General features: G+C 35.1%; 1 protein-coding gene across 5 annotated transcripts in view; it reads right to left on the reverse strand.

Annotated features, from left to right (window-relative positions):
- The window catches only part of PAM (peptidylglycine alpha-amidating monooxygenase), an 84615-nt gene that overhangs the window by 21558 nt on the left and 40842 nt on the right, over positions 1 to 22215 (reverse strand). For 3 of the 5 annotated variants that reach the window (XM_037373464.1, XM_037373465.1, XM_037373463.1), the window contains exons 8-13: positions 21054 to 21134; positions 20862 to 20938; positions 20430 to 20533; positions 15722 to 15909; positions 14984 to 15055; positions 2353 to 2658 (exon numbers count right to left, since the gene is read on the reverse strand). In XM_037373464.1, coding sequence (XP_037229361.1) covers positions 2353 to 2658; positions 14984 to 15055; positions 15722 to 15909; positions 20430 to 20533; positions 20862 to 20938; positions 21054 to 21134 — 828 coding nt within the window. The remainder of the gene's footprint in view (positions 1 to 2352; positions 2659 to 14983; positions 15056 to 15721; positions 15910 to 20429; positions 20534 to 20861; positions 20939 to 21053; positions 21135 to 22215) is intronic. The other 2 variants (XM_037373466.1, XM_037373467.1) reach the window with 1 other exon arrangement.

The raw sequence follows: 22215 nt of genomic DNA on the forward strand, positions 1-22215 counted from the left end.
CATCAGAGGGATGTAGTCATTTAAATCTTGACAGATATAAGTAAGCACAGCATAAGAGTTTTAAAAATTGGAAAATTAGACTGTTTGCCTTTATTAGGAGGTATAATTGTACTGGTTGCAGTGACGTTGAACAACCAGACTAATTAGTGACCAGTCTCAGGGAAGTAAGGTAACAGCAGTAAGAGTAATAGCATAAAGTTATTTATAACAATGTTACTTCACATATCGGTCACTTGCTATTTCAGGCCGGTTACATGTTTAAAATTGGAATATTTGCAAGACAAAATACTAATCTATTTTAACTCCAGTAACTTCTAAACAGTTAAATGAAAGTTAATTTAATTTATTAATTAATTTATTTAAGAACAGTTTCTTAATACAGTTATATTAAATTAATTAAATTAATATAATTCATTTTATTAATCTATTAAATTAATATAAAGTTATATTATAGAGATAAATTAATATAATTTTTTATAAAATTAAATGTAATAAAAATAATTAAAAATAAATTTTAAAAATAATAAATTATTTAATAACAGTTAATTTAAAAGCAACCAGAGTCTTGTCATAAGAAACACTGAATTTTTTTAAAAGTAATACAGCAAATAATTTTATGAAGGGTGCAATTTTTTTTTATTAAATCAAGATAAGTTAAAACAGTTTTTCTTCCTCTCCTTCCTCTGAAGAGGAAAATCCTGTTATGGAAAGTTTTTTTCTTCTAATACATAAATACTTCCCAAAACGGAAACTAAACATGTGCTTAAGGATTTTATTGCTATAAACGTGTTCTTTTGCCGAAAGATGGCGCTAATAGCTTCTGCAGTTCAGAACTCCTGTAGTTAAGACTTATCTCAAGCACAAAAAAATATAAAAATAAAATCAATTCTAATTAAGATAATTTCCGTTTTCCTTTTTGCTGTAACTCAAAATTGCATCATTTGAAAGTCCGTTTATTAATTAGTCCTCCACCAACAACTTCCCCCAGAATGAATATACAGCTACTAAAGTAGCCGAGCAAATGCTTTCTGTAGTTAGAATTCATGCCATATGGCGTGCCAGCTAAGCCATTTATTCAGTTCACTGACACTCCCTCTTCTGGATCAGTTAAAACAGAAAGGAAATTTCTTTTTTTCCCTTACACACCACATGCTATTAGTCTGAACAGTACAAACTGCTTTCCCAGAAATGCTACAGACATCACTCTTCCAAGCATTTAATTCCAGTGTCACTTATGGAAGTATTTATGATTTATTTACAGTTATGTCAGGCACACAGTAACATACCACCTGGTTTTTGCCCCTAATTGACCAACTAGACAGGCTCTCATTTAACTGACTGGCATAACCTAACATTGGAAAGACCTCATCTTTGGTTTTCTGTTAAATACAAACCTAGAATTACACTGAATTTGAATACTGTAACAGAAACTTACATAAGCAGAGACAATACATGTTAACATTTTGAACTGAAATAAAAATCAAATGGATAATGAACGATGTATACTTGTGTACAACAATACTCAGAAACATCAAGCTGGCTGGCTGCAACATAAAAGCAAGCATGTGCTGCTACAGCTTATGCATACAGATGACTTTCATGCATACATACCAGTTTCTTTTATGAGATACTCGTCACATGCTGCATTATCTAGCTTTCCACATTAGCAAGTAAGACTAAGCACAATAAATATCACAGAGACTAAAATGCAAGTAAAACAAACACGATACTTTCATGGTTTCTGCTGTCATAGAAACCTGAAGGGAATGAATTATAATCTTTGCATAATAAAACAGCCTCTTCAATAACGTTTGGATATCCAAGCCCAATTTGAAATAAATATGTGGAAAATTTTACTTCTCAAAAATTTTTCAGGATTAAATACCACTCTTTCTGAACGAGAGAGAAAATGTGCAATAGAATTACTGCAATGGATTTTATAAAATTCTGTATCTGACAAACCAAGGTAATCAGAAAACTCATAAAATGTGTTGATAAGTTATTTGTATTAAGAAAATTCTTCACTTCCCATGACTACCATACCCTGCCTTAACCTTGTTTTAGCATAATTGATATCGAATCATTAAGTAAAAGTCTTCAGAGTAGAAAAAATGCTCTGTGTTCCGAAAAGTACCGGTATTGTACCATTGGTATACGTTCTTTCTTCACACATGGAGAGGGAAAAAACCCCGCTGAAACACTTCTAAAATAAGAGGGAAAACATTTCCATAATTAGGAAAACCGTCACATAAAATACTCCTACACATCAATTGATATTCCCTTCAGATTTTGCTAATGTGGATCACAGCTCTTACATTGCATTTCATTGTATAAAATTAACCCCTAACCCACCTCCTGTATGTTCTTTTTCCCAGCTTCCCTCACCATGTTTAGACTGTTGTAAAGAGAAATGTCTGTTCTCTGGTGGCCTCAAGGTAGACTCTAGTCTGTGAAATTTGTGAATTCTGTCTCTGACAAGAATAGTATTGTCCCTCTCATCATGATTTGTGATCTCTCTGGCAAGATCCTTCTTTTGGACTACATTAGCAATCTCAGCTACAAGATCTGATTCTGCCTTTTCTGTAGGGTTATGGTTATGCACATGTACAACATCTTCCCTTTCTCCTAGCAGCTTGGAAAGGAGTGAATAGAAATCACCTGTACAGAAAAGAGAAAAGATAAGAGGAAAGGAGGGAAAAAACAATTATAACAAATTGTGTAGTTTTAGAAAGCTTCAGCAAAGTATACTGTAACAAAGTTATATAAACAGTCATTGTCAAAAGTAGTGTAAGAGGGAACTGTTTCAGCCTCAGGAATTGAATGAACCAACTCTCTGGTACAAAAAGATAATGTCCAATCTTTATCAACTTCAATTTACATAACAATGTCCACTTTTACCTGACACTCTAGCATCAAAAAATCATCACCTCTGCATAGATGTTCTTGGAAACAAGGAGAAAAATGAAAAAAGTGTGCAAGTTTCAGTAAAAGAATATTTATGATTGAATTACATGGATTTGCCAGACTGCTGCTGACTTAATTTTATTTTTACAGAACAAAGTAAAAATTCTATAGTTTTATAAATTTGTTCACTTACAGAGACAATAGACAGTCATGTTCATTTCAAAATATATTTCTTTGAAATCTGTCATTGTGTAAGAAGCTTTGGCTGTAAGAAAACAAGACTTTCACATTTGCAAACACAGTCCATACAGCATACTGTAGAAAGAAGACACACTAGTAAAACAGAGGGATCCATTAATTTTCACTTATTCTCTCTGGGTCCTGTCCTTCCTCTTCCTCCAAACAGTAACTCCCCTTAGTCCCAAGATCACCTAGCAATGCAAGGAACAGTAGTATATTTTCTCCAGCTACTTGCTAGCAACACAGTTATCACTATAGCTTTCTTAGATACCAAGAAGCATTTCAGTAAATTCCAGAACAATAGCTCATAGTAAACAATCGAAAATTAGGTATGCAAATTCCAGAACCACAACTCTCTTCACAAAATATTCAAACCATTTAACAGGTTTTGATGAAGTCAATGTTAAATTCCTTGGATTATATACAGTGACAGCATGATGACAAGTACATCCCTCTCCTGGAATTCTCTGCTAACCAGCATGTAACCAACTTGTTAGAATTTGTTAACAAAATATCTTGGCTACCTGAAACTACTTTCAGTTCTATTAAATAAAACTGCACATTTGACTGGAAAGAGACATCCAATATGCTTTAAGATTTTATGCAAGTAGGTATACTTCTATTTCATTTTAAGTACAAATCACTCATAATTAAAAAAAAATAAAAATAATTTATTACAGGCTACACAAGACATTTTTTAGAAAAGCAAAACAATAACTAATGACGCTTTCAGGAAATAAACCCATCCAGAAGCAGAAACCATCATTTGCAGCCTGGGACAGAGGAAATTAAGTGTTTTGGAAATCACCCAAGAGGATCTGTCATTTTTATAAACAGTCCTAGTTCAATGATTTTGAGCAGGATTCCATTCCTTGCCCTTGGAAATGAAACATCCCAGATGAAATCTCCATTATAAAGTAATCACTGAAGTAACAGGGCCAATTTCAATGAAACAAACAAAGCAAATTAGATCAGAGAGAAAACTGTTAAACTATATAACTGTATATTATTTGCTTCAAATACAATTTTGAAGCTAGAATGCTTCATAGTCCTAACACTGCCATTCAACTAGTTCAACTATTGACTCAGAATGAATCCAAATATTCCAAAAGTATGATATAATAGAAGTTTTGGATACAAACCATATTTATTCTGAGAAAGGTTTATGATCATGTTAATCAGGTTCAGTAGTCTATACTTAAAGCATCCAGGAACTGGTGCCAATGTAGAAACACGTCTGAAATTTCCTTTGTTTAGGAAACACATGGTATTAAAATACACTCTATTGGCCTTTATTATATTTCTGCACCATTTAAAAAATTGGTTTAAAAAAACAATTTTAAAATTAAACTAATTCATACGTACTAATGTTTTGGGTTTATCCATGGCCAGAGACCCGCAGATGAGCAAAGCTCGCTGATTTCACTACATGCAATCACGTCCAACAGAGAGGTCTCAATGGTAAAAGGTGTTCTGCCTAATGTAACTGGAAAGTCTCCCTAACCCAACAAGCCTGGTGCACTTTCAAACTACAGACTTTTTTAAAGCAAGTTTAATGGCCCTTGCCCAGTTCACTCTTTTCTAGTTTTGTATCATCAGTCTGATCAATTTACTTGTAATTCTTGGTCACAAAAAGAATAACAACATGCTACAGTTCGTAAAAAGGTTTCAGATCCCTAACTGGCAACTCATATGCTCATTGTATTTGAACAAAGAACTTTGCTGACTTCCTGCTTCAGGCAAAGACATTGCATTCTACCTCTGCTGAACAATGGTTGCCACAGAATAATTAACTCACCCTATAAAAAAGGTATTGTGTGTTGATTTAGAAAACAAACAAAAAAGTGCTTCCATTTACCTGTCCTGAAATTTGCTTCTCTTACTACAAAATAATCTGCTACGAGATAGGACTCAGTGGAGGACAAGAAGAAAAGAGAGCAGAAGAATTCAACTTAAAAACAACCAAAGCCCAGGGAACAATTTTCAGGAGAAGGTGCTTTCACAGAAAATTCCAGTGGTCTTTATGGGAACTATTAACCAGTGACTCACCTCCAAGGAAGCTGATCAGTTTTGGTTCTCTCCTAGCACTGAGCCTATGATCTTAAGATACAGAAGGAACTTTCAAACAGTGGAGTAGAGAGTAAGGTGGTTATAGTATATAAAGGTGTATCAGTGGCTATAGATGAAAAATTTTCCAAATTGAACCTCTCCTATTCGTGCTTTTGTTGGGCAGGGTTGCTGTAATAACAACAGTTAAGAACATTTAGGAACTGTCTGAATGTATGAAGAAGGGTGTGCCTCAGAGTGAAAGTGGCCTGTAGCTGCTCTGAAACTGTGATCTTTACCTTAGGAAAGTGTGTTTGAGAAAATGAATATGAATTCTCTACACCTTAAAGCCCAGCACCTCCATACATGCCCAGCACCTCCACCCATACACAAACAGAAGGCTGAAGTCTTCTATCAATTTCTTGGCACCTTGACACAACTGTAAGTAGAAAGCAGAAAAGATGTGTGCAGATGTGAAAGGGATAAATTGAAGCTTCCTAATTATTCAATATATGCAACTGCTCCCTAAACTCTGCACATTGAATGGAGGTCCCATACTATTTGGGGACAACTTTTTTCAGCTTTGTTTGTGAACCCCAGGCAGATTCCAATAAATCTGTAAGCAGCATATTTTTAAGAAGTAGTTCAGAATTTACTACAGATAACTAGCGAAGTCCAGACTCAAGTTGTTTCTGATTAACAGTTGTGCTCTGCAAACATGAAAGCACAATCTCATGTTGCTGCTTTACAGCTGTCTTGTACTAGCTCGCACAGCTGAAGACTGTAGTTTGCTTGAAGATGCTCAATGGAAAAGGAACACCAGCAAGAGACACAATGTTACTTTTCAGTCTTGTTTGAAATGAGACAGCCTGGCCTTTTGAACGCCTGGGTATGACCAGAATAAAGCATGAGTGAATGAATGACTTGCTCTTGTTGAAATATCTGAAGCCTAGCAGTGCAGTCTCAGGGATGCTGACTGATTATGTTATTTTCACAGAGGATACTTACACACACTTCTTATGTGTAAGCTATCAGGACACTTCCCTCTGTGTAATACAGTAAAAGATGATTGGCAACAAATACCTACAGTTTATTCTATTTTGGAAGAAGTGACAGCTCTCAAGACCAACATCCCCAGAATGAAAAGATGCACAACCATATTCCAGTAAGTTTAAACTTAATTAATCCTGCAGTTCTACACTACAAAATTCTTTTACAGACCAGTGTTTTGGAAAACAGTCATATCAACAAATAAAATAATAACATTGGTGAATTCACTGCATACTGTGAGCTGAACATCACCTGATCTCAATAGAAGACCAGATTAGTCTAAGGTCAATAAAACACTTCTGTTCGTTGATGACCAGCATCTGGGTTGAATCCCAGTGGTGCTGAACTATCCATGTCTGAACACCGTCCCTAGTTCCCAGTGCTAGAGCATGAGGTCCTGGCTCTCAGCTGCCATCCATGGTCCCGATGCAGCACACCACTATGTTGCTACACGCGCCGACTTCCAGCCCAGGCAAACTACCCAGCCATGGTGCTGCACGACTGAGCTATGAGACACATGGGAACTTCAGCCCTAGTAAGTCTGTCCAGAGAGCTTGAACATATAGCTGTTAAGAAACGTACGTGAAAACTCATTGTACTGCATTTTAGAAAAAATGCAAGAACACCCTCGTGGTGTCTGAGAATTCTCATCTCCAGAATTTGTATTTGTGTCATAATGCCTGTACAGTTTCACTGAGATAGTTCAGATAGGCTTCCCAATCTGTCACTGGTGTTCCAAACTTCTGTCAGGAATCACACTGAACAGGATTTCTAACACAAAGCCACTACTGCAGCCTTCTAAAAAATAATGTCTTACCAGGAAATAATCAGAACTGAGGGATTAAGAGTAAAAATCTATGAAGCATTCCTCTGTGCTGACAGAGGACTGGTGTTGCAAAGTTTATCTGTGTGTTGCTGCAGCTCCGTTGGTGTGAATGCTTGTATTGGAAGTTTCCTCTTCTTGAGCTTATCTGATCTGACATGGAGCCAGTATGCTGGTCCTTCCAAACTCATGTCTCAGCCTTATCTATCTCATGACCGTAGTAAGAGACAAGTTTTCATAGCTGACTTTGGGTTTCCTAATTATCTCTGAATAAAATGGAGTGTATTCTGAGACTCGTGTTTCTCTCTTACTAGGAAGTACTTCTGTTTAGTATGTTCAGCTGACAAAAATAGTCAGTGCTTTGCCTTTCCTTAAGTGCTGAAATCAGGCTTTAAATGATATAGACCCCAACCATCACTTCACCTGTTCTTAAATCTCAGGTAATGTTTATGTACTATATCACGTCATATAACAGAATGTGTATTTCAGCTGAAGAACTATCTTACTGATGAAGATACGGAAATCTGGCTGAAAGTATCACCTTCAAGACTGTACTGTCATGAATAAATGCCTTCTAAATAAACATCTATCAAAACGAAAAGTTTAGTTTGCTTTCTTTGGCTCCTATATAAAGCTACTAAGCTTATTCTAACAGGCATACATAAGATAACACTGATGGTAGAAAAAGGGAGAAAGGCGAGTAAAGACATTGCAGAAGTGAACAAAATCTAATGTCTATTTATTTGGAGTGACATTGTACAGTTTGATGTAACAGGCCAAAAAAACTTTCAATATAGCTTCTAGTCTGCTATTATTTTTCATGCAAGTCCTACCATACCGATCTAATCTGTTGCTTCAATGAAAGCATTGGAAAGATTCCTGAGAACTAAGAAATATTAAGTAAGGCTGTTTTCTTTTTGAAGGGATTTGAGGAGCTGGAGGAAGGAGCCACAGATATGAGGAAACGAATGGAGTTAAGCTGCTCTAGAGATTCTTGGTCACCATCACTGTGCCATAAGTAATGTGCACTTATAGCATAGCCAAACTGACATGTTTGAAGAACAGGAACAGCTCTCGAGGCATTTCTGATCAGCTTACAGAGCTAAAACAAGATGCAAGAAAAGGTTAAAAGAAAATAAAATCATTAGCTGGTTTGGGGTTTTTTTGTGTTTGCAGGTCCCTAAGAAGGGGACATTTTACTACTATTGCAATGTAAACGCACTTTGTTTGTAATTAATTCTTTTTTTTTTTCTTCAACTGTCAAAATGTTTTAATCTACAAATGTTTTGAGAGTCCAAGAGTACTTTACATAATCACTAGGTTAAAGGAGGTTGTAACTGGGAAGGACAGTGTTAAAAGTAAGAGAAAATACGAAAGAAGATGAAACAATCTTCACCGAGAATTACATTTTGTTAGTCTCAGAACCTGAGACTCAAAACGCAAGCTGGTCATAGCTTGCTAATTGCCCTATTCTTTCCTTTCCTTTCTGATCAGTACTAAGTTCCTGACAATCACCAATCATTTTACTACAATAAAATTCTTAGCAGCTACTGCTAAATAAATACTGGTTTTACTACATAGGACTTTCCTGTGCTCATTCAGGTATATAACACACATTTGTAATTCAGGCACACAGTGTGCCCGTTCCACCTCAAATTTCTATTTCATGTAGTACATACTTGTGAATACATTTCTTCTCACAAAATGATAAATACGAGACCATGTTTATTAAAGAGCAGTTCTTTTAAGCATCATCATGCACTAGTTTAAAAAAAAGACACGAACTTTTTAAGAAATGAAAACATTTTTCCCATAATAATAAAAATAATAATAAAAATATTTTTTGTGAGTTTCATACTTGTGCTATGACTTCATAATTTCTCTGAACTCTTCCTGTACTAACACAATGTCCACTTTCCATTTCTTCAGACATGCTAATGATATCAAAAGCAGTTTTTGCAGTTGTTGATTGATAAGTACTCTTTCACATTACAGAAAATAACTAGGGGAAATCCCTTTGAAATTTTAAGAATCAGAGAACATAAACCAGGTGTCAAACAGTAAAGATTAAAATATTAAGTTTAAAATGGCTTCTTTCCATGTTCTTATATTCTTTTCTTGCTTAGGTATACAACCTATAACAACTGCAATTTTTTTCTTAGATCTGATGCTCCTTTCTCACTCTGCTGAAGATGCTTCTGTAAAGATTATGAATCACCTTACTCTAACCCAATCAAAGGCTTACCTTTCATTTACGACTTCAAGTAACATCGTTCCTGTGTTGAAACACCAAGCAAATCCTCTGCAATTTTGAATCTTCCTAATTATACTTCTTAAATTGTAAACATTGCTCTTAACACCTTTTACCCTTCAGTAGCACTTTCTTCCAAGGTTTAATTCAGTCACTTTTCTCTCACTTTTGTACTCTTAAGTTTAATGGAGGTTATACCATCTCCGAGCACCAAACATGCCTCCAAGCCTGAAAACATCTGAGGATTTTCTCACGTCTGGCCTTAAACTAAAAAGGCCACATAACACTTCATTCTAGACATTGCACATCAATACCGGAAAGTCAATTTGTCTTCTGTTTCAAGCCTCATCCTTTCTCCTCAACCTAAGAATTTTAACCACCTACCAAACTGACCTCCTCTTTTCTTACAACCACACACAAACTAGCAAAGGTAAACTATGAAAAATTTGTTTTAGAAAGGAAGGTAACTCATGCCTACATTTGCTAGCATAAAAATACATCAAGTCTTACTGTCTGACTGCTGCCATAGGTTTGCCATGTAATATTACCACAGAAAGAGACTACTTCGTTACCTAAAAAATCAAGGACCTGCTTGCATGATGATTCTCCTTTCCTCTTCCTTTCAACACCTGTCCCACAAGAAATTGTAGGCCTCCCTTCACATTTCCCCTTTCCTTCTTTTTCTTTAAAGAGGGAAACAAAAGAGAGATAAAGCAGAAAGAGAAGGAGTTACACCCCCTTCTTAAGTCAATCAGAAATGTATATCCCAGATACAAAAGCCTGTTCAGTACATTTGCACAGAAATGCACAAGCAACAAAATATACAACACCGAACAGACATTTCAGTTTCTCAACTCACAGATTCAGCTACAACCTATCAAAATATTTCCAGCAGTGTATCAAACATGTTGTGCAAAAGTATTAATCTGTGTGGGTGCGTGTGTGTGCACACTTACGTGCAAATATAGCATATAACAACTGAAAAGAATTAAAAGATGGGTTAGGCATCCAACAGGTAATAAATAGCAGAATTATGTATGATCTCAATTCATCCCCCATTTGGTATGAAATCTAATGTTAATTTTTTTTAAAAAAAACCCTCCTCAATGGGTCATCACTATATATTTATATTTAACCTCATCCAAAGAATTCCCCTCCAAGCACTCCTGAACAAGTGTTCTAACTGGACAGAAAGACTTCTCTTAATTTCTATTCTGTCATCTCTGTTTATGAAACACAATAAAACACTTCAAAACCACAGCCTGTCATTTAGCATCCATTTGATTTGGATGCCCACCTAGAAACATCCCAAAATGTGATTTTACAGGCTACTTAGCATTGTATTTCACATCTTACATCTAAGCCACACTTCCAGTCAGTTTCAGTAGGAGCTGTGTATATGGAAGACAGCTTCAGTTCTTTGTTTTGTCAGTTCTCAAAGATTAGGAAAACAGATCAGGAAATCAAACTTCACAAAGGTACCCAGCAACATAGAACAATTCAGCAAGACTGCTCAGTGTCTAGAGTAAAACACATTTTCAACTGGAGAGCCTCAGATATCCTTAGACGATGAAGTCATATTCTTCTCTTTATGTTGTTTTCTATTTAACTCACTATATGCATTCTAATCTCTAAAACAATGAGGCTAAAGTCCAGTGAGGTGTTTTTCTGTGCAACCTATCTCACCACCAGGACAGCAATTCTATGATTGCAGACCTAAAGCCCAGCTTTATAAAAGCTAACTTCTAAATGCTGGATTCAAGCTGTAATACTATTTCAATGTAGGAGGTTTAATGGGATTTCAGTAAAGACACTCAGCTGTGAAAAAGGGACCTCATATGAGTCTAGCTGGGACATGCAAGAAGAGAGAGCTTAAATTCACTTGGATTGAGCTTCACTATTCAAGCTCCTGGAATAATTTGTGCTCATCATTACCATGAAATAACGGGGGATGAGAGAATACTGGCAGTACAGCTGACCAATACTGAAAGCAAAAAGGCTCTCACTTCAGATTCTGTCATCAGAGGTAAAAACGCATTACTGTTTTTGTACTAATTTCTGAATTCCCTAAGCAGTAGTTTAGGGAATATGGTTTGTGGTTTTTGTTGTTTGGTTTTTTTTTACTTAAACATTAACACCAGAAGTAAATTGAAAATCTCATGTCTTTTCTCTCCCGTTTATGTGTAAGGAATGTATACACGTGTATACACGTGCTCTTTTAAAACAAAAAAAATCAAATCTAATTTTGGTTTATATGCTGCAAGTGAATTTTCAGTTCAAGCCAGCCTTAAATACTTCTTTTTTAAACATACTTATATTGACTTTACTAGGAAAAAAATTGCTCCTTCTGCTTCAAAATAAAAATTATGATTATATCTAATGCACAAAAAATGAGATATCAAATTACGAGCCACACATCAACAAATTAAATACTTCATACCTGATTAACCATCGCCTGTATATTCCTTCCTTGTTATTAAGAAACTACTGCTGCTGTATTTATACAGCTTTCAGGTACAGCAGCAGCTGACTTTCTCAATAGTAAAGACTGCTTCACCACTTGCATACCATAACAAACTTAAACTATATTATATTACAGCACAGACTACAGCCAGGAAAGTGTTGGACAAACAGAATCAAACACATTTAGGCCTTTTTTCCACAAGGAAAGAAGAGACATCTAGCAGACATGGTGAATGCTATGAACAGATACTATTTTTTTCATTACTGTATTTACTGAATAAAACTTAATCAAACTTCTCTTGATGAACAAAAAATAAACATAAATATTTTTTATTTTTGCTAGGGACTTTGTGCTTCAGTAGGAAGAGGAAATTCTCCAATATGCACAAATGTCTAAATCAACTGCATTTCCTACAATAATTAACTTCCTATGAACAGTTTATCTTCACCAAACAGTGACAGTGCTGTTTCAGAAACAATCTAATGAGGTCAGTTTCATTAAGGTAAGTTCAGTTTTATTTTAACGCTACAGGGATTTAGCTTTGTCACCATGTTCACTTTGTGATGTTTACTACTTATTTCAATATATTTACATTGTTTATTAATGTCCTTCTGACAAGTGAGTTGATGAAATTGAAAATTTAATGTAAAAGCAATGATAAGTCCTTCAGGTGCTGATACAATGAACTGCCTGTGTGTAGTAGGAACTGCACCTTCTAAATCTATGCCCAGGCAATCGTGATACACACATTATTAGCAGGCAGATACTATCACGTGGCAAGTTTCTTTGTTTTCCCCCTTTGAGGCAAATGCTTAGATATAACACTACTCACACCAGAATTTGACTCTGACCATGCCTCCACACCCAGATTTGTAAATATCTCAGGGATAATATAACAATTTAACAATCATTTCAGTTTTGGTGAAGAAGAAGAAGAAAAAACTGTGTTTACTTCAGTTACTTGAAAATAAGGAGGGGAAAATTAAATTACCACAACATAATGAGTCATTGAGAAAAAACTATTCAAGATAAAAGACAGAATTATAGAAAAATTGTTGAAGTACTATCTTCAGAGCAAATCAAAGGCTGAATTTACTGAGCAACAGCTCAGCAGCAACAAAAACTAATCAAACCCTGCGTTTTGGTGCATCTGTGTTTTGTAGATAAACTTATCATATAAAGTATGTCATGCCAGACCATAAAGGGAAAAAATACGTTGTAACTTTTACATCAGTGAAAGTATGTATTTGTTTGGTGCAGTTTGGGAGTCCACTGCCCCCTACCTCCAAACAGTAGCATCTTGCTGTAGTTAAGCCCTTATTCAAATTTGGCTGATCCTGGCTAACTCACTAAAGTTACTGGAGGAGATGGACAAATTGGCAACACATGTATGTAAAACTACTTTGCCCCACAAAACTGGACTCCCAGTCTGTAGTAGTTTTTATAGGCACATTTTAACAGATCATCTTCAGCTGGTGGCTTTCCCAATGCATCTTAATAGGTGTTCATGTGCTTGTAGGACCAAAAACCCACTTCCTAGAACAGCCACCCAACTTGCCCTCTTTGGAGACAAATATAAAATCAAACCTGATCCAATTTTTCCTTTTGCCTTTTTTGCTTACACGTACATAATTCAACTGAAGTTTGAGCTGTATCAGTGTAAAATTGAAGCTAATTTCCTGTAAATGATAGGAGAATTTATCTTAAACTAACAAGTAAGAACATGAAACAAAATTCTCTCATGGCAACTAGTGTGTTTTGATATTTCACATCATGAACCAAACTAATTTCAAATGGACAAACCTGTGCAGTGTGTTTCCATAGAAACATGTTAGATAAGGATGTACGCTAAATAGTGGTCTCAACAAATGAGACTGCATTGCAGAAATGTAGCTTTGAAATACATTTCAAATACAAGTGGAAAAGATTTTTAAAACAGGACCTTTTTTCAACATTTTGTTTCAAACATTAACAAATTCAATAAAACACACAGATAAGATCTTCAACCAAATGCTAATGCACTTCTTAGTAACATAAGGGTGAAGCAGCTTGTCAGCATAAATCTTGATATAAATTTGTAAGCAGCTAGCTCATTCTGCTCTGGAATAGGTTTAAAAAACCTAGAATTGTATTTCTTTGTAAAAAAAAAATCCATCTTGATTTGACTAAATTAAGTTTCAGATACGGAACTGTAAATATTGTCTCCAGTAGTTTAAGGTGCTTCCAGTTAAGACACTCTTACACTCTAGAAGCTAGTTTTTATGTAACTGTAACTTAATTATTTGAGTTAACTCTGCAAAATGGAAGAGTATATAGAAAATCTAACCCCTTTGGGAGATGTTAGCAAAACCTTTAAGCACTGGCCTCATCTTTGCACTCATTAAAGACAAAAGGAAATTTGCTTCTAATTTATTTAGTCCTTGAACCTCACATTGCTCAATGAAGACAATATGAAAATGTAGCTGATGAGGTCTTCTTAGTGTGAAGAAAAGTCTTGAGGCTGAACCAATGTTTATCTAATAGCATATGATCCCCAGGAACTTTAAAAGTACAGTCTTCTTTTAATATATCTCTGAAGCATAAATAACATTCAGCGTATTTCTAGAAGCTTTATAATCGTCAGGGATTTTTTCCTGCAACTAAGTATTGCACACATTTTTGCAAGAGTTCTTATGCAAATATGCACGTATACACAAATATAGTGAAAAATAATTCAGTACTAAATACTAGCTGCACTCAACCCACTGCATGTACAACCAGTGTTGAAGCACAAAAACATATTATTCCCTAATACCTACATAACAATACAAACTGAGAAATACACCAGGACCTAACAGCAGATAGTTACATATAGACTACAGAATAGTTACATGCTATAGGACTATTTCTTTGTGTTGATTCTTTAGGATTGCACTTAAGAGATAAATTACAACCTTTAGCAAATTAAACCAAGAACAGGAAAAACTAATGAGATTAAAATGCACTAATAAATTTTACCTACAAGGCTAGAGAACAGTGGGAGGCTTATTTTTTTACTACTATTTGTTATACAGTATTCAATCGTATTAGCTGTACATTGCAAATTGTATCAATTAAAGATTAACAGATTAAAAGTTTTGTAACTTGTTAACAATCAGGATATAATTTATCGGTATTTTGCATTAGTGAGTCCTTTACTTAGCATAGAAATACGACAAATACATACCCTGACCCAAAATCTCTTCCTCTTCTTTTTTGGCCTGCTGCAGCAAAGAACTTTTATCAGTATCCTTGGTTTCTGAAAAATGGATTTAGGATATGATGTTAACCTCTGCATGTGAACGGAACTGAGTATCTTCCTACTCAAGAAACAAAATATTCTGAAATGAACATTTGGTATTTTTATCTATCTATAGTAGTTGTACCAAACACTGCAGCAGTAAAACAAAGGGAATAAAAAAATTAAGATTTGTACTTTACTACACAGACATATCAGTCAGATTACTTCTGGATAATACTGCTCCTGCAACTTATATGCCTATTAGTGTTCAACAGAAAAATCTAATTCCTTCCATAACAAGGCAGTAGGATCCAGAAAACTATGGAAATGTTATGATTCAACTTTGTAGGAAATAGACAGAAGATAAAGCAAATATTAAGAAACTGTTAATATAAGGTACTTAAATTTGGCTTAGAAATGAGGTCAATTTTTTGGGTACACAGCTCATGTAGCTATAAAAATGAGTTGAAAATTGAATGATGACAATAGGAAGAAATGGACAGAAGACTATGGCAGACATTTCCACCTAAAACAAAAGTGGGATCTCATGATGTTCTATAATTAGTGGTTTGAATTTTGTTCAGAATTGCATTTCCTTTTTCTGAAAAGTTAGATTTCAAAGCAACACAGACAATCAGTGAGCACAAAAAGACTTGAATAAAATGGATTACAGGTTTTTTTCACCTTCATGATGTCCATGCGTCATCTTTAACATATCAGACTTGACTGGAATAGGAATATTTGCCTCCTGCGGTATATTTCTGAACATCTCAGGGTTTGCATTCTGTGTGCAGGTCATATATGAGACAGCATGCTTGGCTTCCATATAGTACATAATGTAGAAGTTACACATTTCATCATTGGCTGTTCCCCTACACCACACAGAAAAGATGCAGCAATTAGGAAAAAATGAACTTAATATAGCTGTTATTCAATTTGAATATAGCTGTTATTCAATTTATCTAACTTGTTCTACAGAATATTAACAATTTGCAATTAAATGTTTAGAAGTCCCACACTAAACATTAAATAGCTTCGTTGCAGTCAACATCAAAAGTTTCTTTCAGTTTATACCAAAGAACACCAGTTTGCATAAACTCCCCAGGGAAATGCCTAACAATTTGGTTTTGATTCTACAGAAAATTGCATCAACTACTTAAACTGCTTTTCCTTCTCATCTCCCCAGTATATTCCTCACAGTACCCAGTGTGTCATCAACTATGCACATGTTCTGATGAAATATGACAGAACTGCATCATTCATTACATCACCATTTGTATACTTCTCTGTCAACGTGGGGAAACATGATTTAAAATAATTGCAAAGAACGACTATGTTTCACTTCAGCAGCTATCTTTTATGACAGTTTTCCCTCCACCATGTTCAAGTGCACCATTTACTGGGCAATCACACTAGTTCTAATGCAGCAAAACTTAATTTCATTACACATTAAGACACCATAAATATCTCTTAAAAGAGAAGGTAACACTGCCATCTCAAGAATAACTTTATCACAAGCTTCTATAAAGAAACACGAGTGCAAGAGGAAAAACACCAGCAAAATTACGTTCTTTGATAAATGTTGTGCATGTATTTGAAACAGAAGAGGTTCTTCTGTACTGCTACATAATCCTGTTTCCAATAGAAAAAATAGCTGGTACAAGTAATATTTTTTTCTGAAAAATATTACTTTATGAGGCAGACAATAAAGAGCCTGTTTGCAGCTGTGCTCTGTTTCTGGTTTTCTCCTTTGCCATATAGGTTGATATCTTTTATTTACAGCTACAATCCTGACAATGAAAGAAGCTAGGACTTATAAAGAAAGGTGCACAATATAAAGGATTTTATGTTAAGATTTTTTAATTAGCTCTCACAATTAACCAGTGAGCCCGCACTCATAAAAAGATATGGGGGTGGCCTATTAGCGGCTTGCAAAAGACATCAGTGCTGACTTTTCCAGCAGCATCCTGCTGCATTCATTTATTCACCATAGCAACAATAAAAGACACCCGCCAGAGGGAAGACAGGAGGAACATGGGAGAAGAGACTGTTTCAAAAGGGGAACTGGTATTTTTCCATGCATTGAAAATTTAGCATCCCTTGGAGACCACAAGAATCAGACTCTGACTTGGCAAGCTCTGCTTAAGCTTTTAGAAAACATTAACTTCACTGTTGGACTCCCAGTATTTGTCACTGTAATTGCCTCCTCTTTAAAACCCCAGTAGAGAAGGGGATGTGGAACACACATGAACTCTGGTTCATCTGATAAATTACTATGTCTAAACATTTCAAAGTTGATAATTTAAAATATTTACAGTTTGAAAAAAGAAGAAAAATACTTTGTCAACAGTTCTAGTAAAATCACAGAAACCCCAGAATCCTTTTCCTAGATATCTGAACTCCTGAGAAACCCTGTTTTGTGAATGAGTTTAATGAGCGGCAATGCTGATGCACAAGTTAAAAAGAAATAAAATACAAAAATTTCTGCTAACCACCTTCACACTACTGCCACAGATATCTAGAACCACATCTAGATCTTAGTATATTAACAGTACACAGTGAAGCATAATGAAATGGGAGGATTTAGCACCAAAAAGCAAGATAATGCAGTTAAAAGAATCTCAAATACTGAATGGGAACATTTTGCTACAGTCACATAAACCTTCTCTTGAATGATCTAATAACTGCTAAACATATTCTGAAACGGAAAGATACAGGTTGCACTTTTTTCTGTCTGTGAAGAGTTTTTAACAATATGTTACATTGCAACTGGAAAAACAAGCAGCCACCATGACCAATGCCACTTTCCTTTACAAGGATATGATCTTCACACTGAATGGGCTCCAGTTTTTTCATATCTCTCAGACTGGTAAGCTATATACTACCTGACACTATATCAACTCTAATGTTTATTCTGAAACATCATTATCTGTTATAAAACTGCAGTAGCTGCTTGCATGGAGTACTTATCAGTCTGCAGCAAAAAGAAGAAAACTTGCTTTATAAATAAAGAATAGTTGATGTCCTTATTTGACAAAGCGTACTTCAACCCTTTAATTTGCATAAGTTTGAGCTTAAGGAGAAATCCAGCTAACTGAAATGGATGATTTATGAAACTTTTGAAGAGATGTCTCCTGCCTTACCTCTTTACACCAGAGACATGAAGTCTGTGGTCCTGTAATTACCCTGAACTTGTACATAGTCAATTGCACAAGCAAAATCAGGTTTCACTTCTGCCAGTCTCTACAAATTTAAAAGGCATGCCTCAATACCTAATTTAATTTCTCAGACTAGGAGAGGAAGCAGGATGAAAAAGGTTACTGTGAACCATGAGGGTCATGAGATCAAGTAAGATAATGAAAAGCAGTTAGGAGTAACTAAAGAAATGCATTAAAAAACCAAGAACAAATGTCTATAAAGAAACCAAACAGCACCCTAAGGAAGGTATAAATACAACACAAGAATATCTGTCCTCCGTCTCCAAGTCTGACACTAAGTAACAGACTTGGCCAAAAACACCACCTCACTCACATGAAAAGGACCAGTTGACTAGTGCAGAAATTACTACACAGTCAGGAATGGACAATATTGGGAATATGTCATGTTTTAACCACATTAGCACATATTATGTATGGTTAAGATTAACCGATCAGCTTTGAAAAGGCAAATGGACAACATGAACTCTGAGTTTGTTTTAGCCCTGCTTTCTATATAAAAGATAAATCACATATGGAATTTAAGATGGTGATTTTTTTTAGATAGTTTAAGAAAAAGCAAAAACACAGGCAGAAAACTAAATACAGGGACTGGGAAAGTGAACGTGCAGACTTGACTTGATGCTTTTTGGATTTGTATTATTTCACGGTTTTCCTTTCATGTTTGCATTTCCCATTTTTTCAGTGTTTATATTTGGAACTCAAAAGTGTTTTTTTTTAAATATTTCCTTTGAATCGAGTCATTCTTAATGGGAGCAAGACAACTGCAACATCAGGATAACAATTACAAGATCTAAACAACTTTCACTTTACTTATTTTAGCTGCATATCTTTCCATATACCCAGCATTGTTGTGAACACATTCCTTTTCATCCATTCATTTATCACGGTGATCATTATTTTTCAGTAATATATACTTCCATATTATGCATCAGTTTTTGTGAAAAAGTTTAATTATTTTCTTAAAATGCTTATGTGCTGTTTCTCAAAATCCATAGGTAGAAATTATGTAATGAAAATGTGAAGGTCTGCTTCTTTCTTTAATTTCTGTTCCTATTACTTCCCCATTGAAAGCACACCAGTACATTGAAAGAAAAGACCATAACTGTCCTAGGACTGTTTCTTAAACTGTAAGGATTATTCAACAAACAGGAATTACTTTGGGGAAAGTTATGGTAATGTGGCAGAAACTTTCAGAACTTGCGAAAAAAAGATCTACAATTAAATTAAGGTTTTGGATATAATTTTGCTAGTGTTCCAACCTTTGTAAAAACCTCTTCCCAAATAATTAATTTTGTTTCAGCTGCTACTAATCAGCAGCTTAACTACTCACAGAAATGTGATAAATTTGTGCCGAATCCTTAACCTTCTACTCAGATGCAATCTTAAGAGTGCTCAGTGCACTAAAAAATTCACCCCTTGGGGTGCTGCAGAAGACACATCCAGAATGACAAGATTTCTGCAGGAATCTTCATAGCTCTACATATGCAGTAAATTACAGTTCAAAGAACTGGAGCCAGTTAAGAGAATATTAATACCGCATCTATTTTTAGTTATATTTGTCAACTTGACCTTATAAAGCTCTGTCTGTCATCTCTGGCTGAATAGGACCACTAACAAACACAGTTCAGATTTTCCCATTTATCATTAATAGTCATTTATCTTTTTATTGTTTTTTTATAAAAAACTGTATATTTTTACATTGGAAAAAAAGGTAACTGGTATATTATTCCAAGTTTTTAAGGTTAGATTTTACGATGGGTCAAAATTTATCAAAATTTTATAAGCTGTCATAAATTTTCTTTCTGGAATAATGAATAATTGTGAAGCTTTATTATTTTGTTTTAAACAGTCAATAACTTCAACTTCTTCAAAAAACCTCATTATTTAGAATTGATATTCTGAATCCTCCTCTATGCGCAGAACAGCCCAATATCTGACTGTCTGGCAGCACAGCTTCACCTGAGAAATATTCTGAACACTTCATCCAAGTGATTATTCACATAAGTAAAGGCAACGAACATTGTGTAGAGTTAAATCTTTAGCAGACTAGACAGACAAAGAGACCGTTCTGGCAGGATCTGTTTGTTAGAATTATCTTGGAGAATACATTTCTACACATAACCAATACCTTGGGAAAAAGTGGTTAGGAAAGGGAGCAAATAGAGAAAATTTACCCTATATGTGTCTCTGTAGTTCTGCCTTCACCACTGAACACACATCTAGCTGCTAGGATATCATCATAGCTGATATCTACAGGACGTTCTACTGGATAGAATGCCTGAAAGAGAGGATGATTCAACATTATCGGTGAAAGAGTCTCGTATCATTTACATCAATATACATACACATGAAAATGAAAAGTGCTACACATCTGAAAAGTAATTTCAGAACTGTTTTTGCATCATAATGTAATCATGATTATAATGATTACATTACAATCATAATGTGATCATGATTATACTTCACAGTATTCACCTCCAGTACCACAACATGTACTGGTGGAAAACACATGATGTAAATCTGTGGGTACGTGACTGCCAGTTCAGCTTCTCAAATTTAAATAAAAATAATTAAAATTTACAGTTAGAATTAAAAAACCAACCAACCTGTGGTAGTTGTGGACTCTGTCTACCAATCAATGTCCATTGACCATTTCTCACTCTGTATCCACTCACTACTTTACCTATAACATACCAATATGTATGTGAACATGAGATATACCTCTAAAAAAATACGCTGTAGTGTCAACAGTTTTCTGTTAAGTATTTGATATTCCTATGTTGAAATAAAACTCTTACCTAGTCTGTGTGTATGAACTCTGTAGGCAAAAAGGTGCATTGGAAATCTTTTGTAATGGCAGGCAATGTCTGCATCAACCACTGTTAAAATATGATGGCAATAAACAAAGAAAACCACATTATTTATCTAACAGACAAAAGTTACACCCACTGTACTTCATCAGTATGGTTTACAAAAGGTATGCCTACATCAACAATTTCCAAAGGTACTGGATAAAATCTCACATTTCTGCAGTGTCTATATCAAGACATACGTAAAGAAAAACTAATAAAATACAGTAAAAATCACTTGAAAATTACTTTCTCTGATGATGCAAATATAAAACGGGGCTGAAACTTAGTATTTTTTTCCAGTGTATAATACTGCTATTTAATGAAGTAAAGTAATACATCTGCTTACAGACTTTGATGAGAGACACATATAGCTATGGTAAATAGTCTACTTGGGAGAAAAAAAAATGATACAATTCTAAACTGATACAATTTATAAAGAAGGCTTGATTTTAAGATCTCACAGTTCTAGGCCCAGTCTTAGAGATTTAGGGTTTGGTGCAGACTTTGGCAGAGAAGTGCTGTACAGATCATGTCTGCAGGCCAGTACTTGTGTTAGGTGCAGCAAGAGTGGTGAAGGAAGAGCCTACAGAGAAACACCTCTGCCAATGCCTCTCCAGGAAGTTATCTGAGGATTGGCTGCATCTTTCCTATTACAACAAACTTCACGCTTTACTTAAGAACTGAAAATCTGATTGAACCTAAGAAGGCAGCTACCAGCAGGCACAGAACTTGTTTTATTCACGTTTCCCTCATCCCTCCAGTGAAAGGTGAAAAAGCAAATTTGGGGATGGTGGTATTTGTTTGACAAAAAAAAAAAAAAGACTTCAACTTGCTGTATTCACCAAACAGCTGGAGACAGCTGAGCATTTGATCACCTCACCCCACTCAGGCAGCTAACTGTAATGGGACAAATGGTGTTCGTGGATACCTGACTTAGAATTCTAGTATAGCATAGGGAAATGTAAAGCCAGTGTTCAACTTCCTTAAAACGGAACATTCCACGCTAACTTGAAGAAATTATATTGGGACTATTGAAGCTGAATTTCAGATAAAATCCACTGAGCAGAATTCTGGATAGAATCCTACTGTTTGGAGTAGAAATTTCGTT

This window comes from Falco rusticolus, chromosome Z (assembly GCF_015220075.1).
Source record: "Falco rusticolus isolate bFalRus1 chromosome Z, bFalRus1.pri, whole genome shotgun sequence".
In the NCBI taxonomy this organism is placed as follows: domain Eukaryota; kingdom Metazoa; phylum Chordata; class Aves; order Falconiformes; family Falconidae; genus Falco; species Falco rusticolus.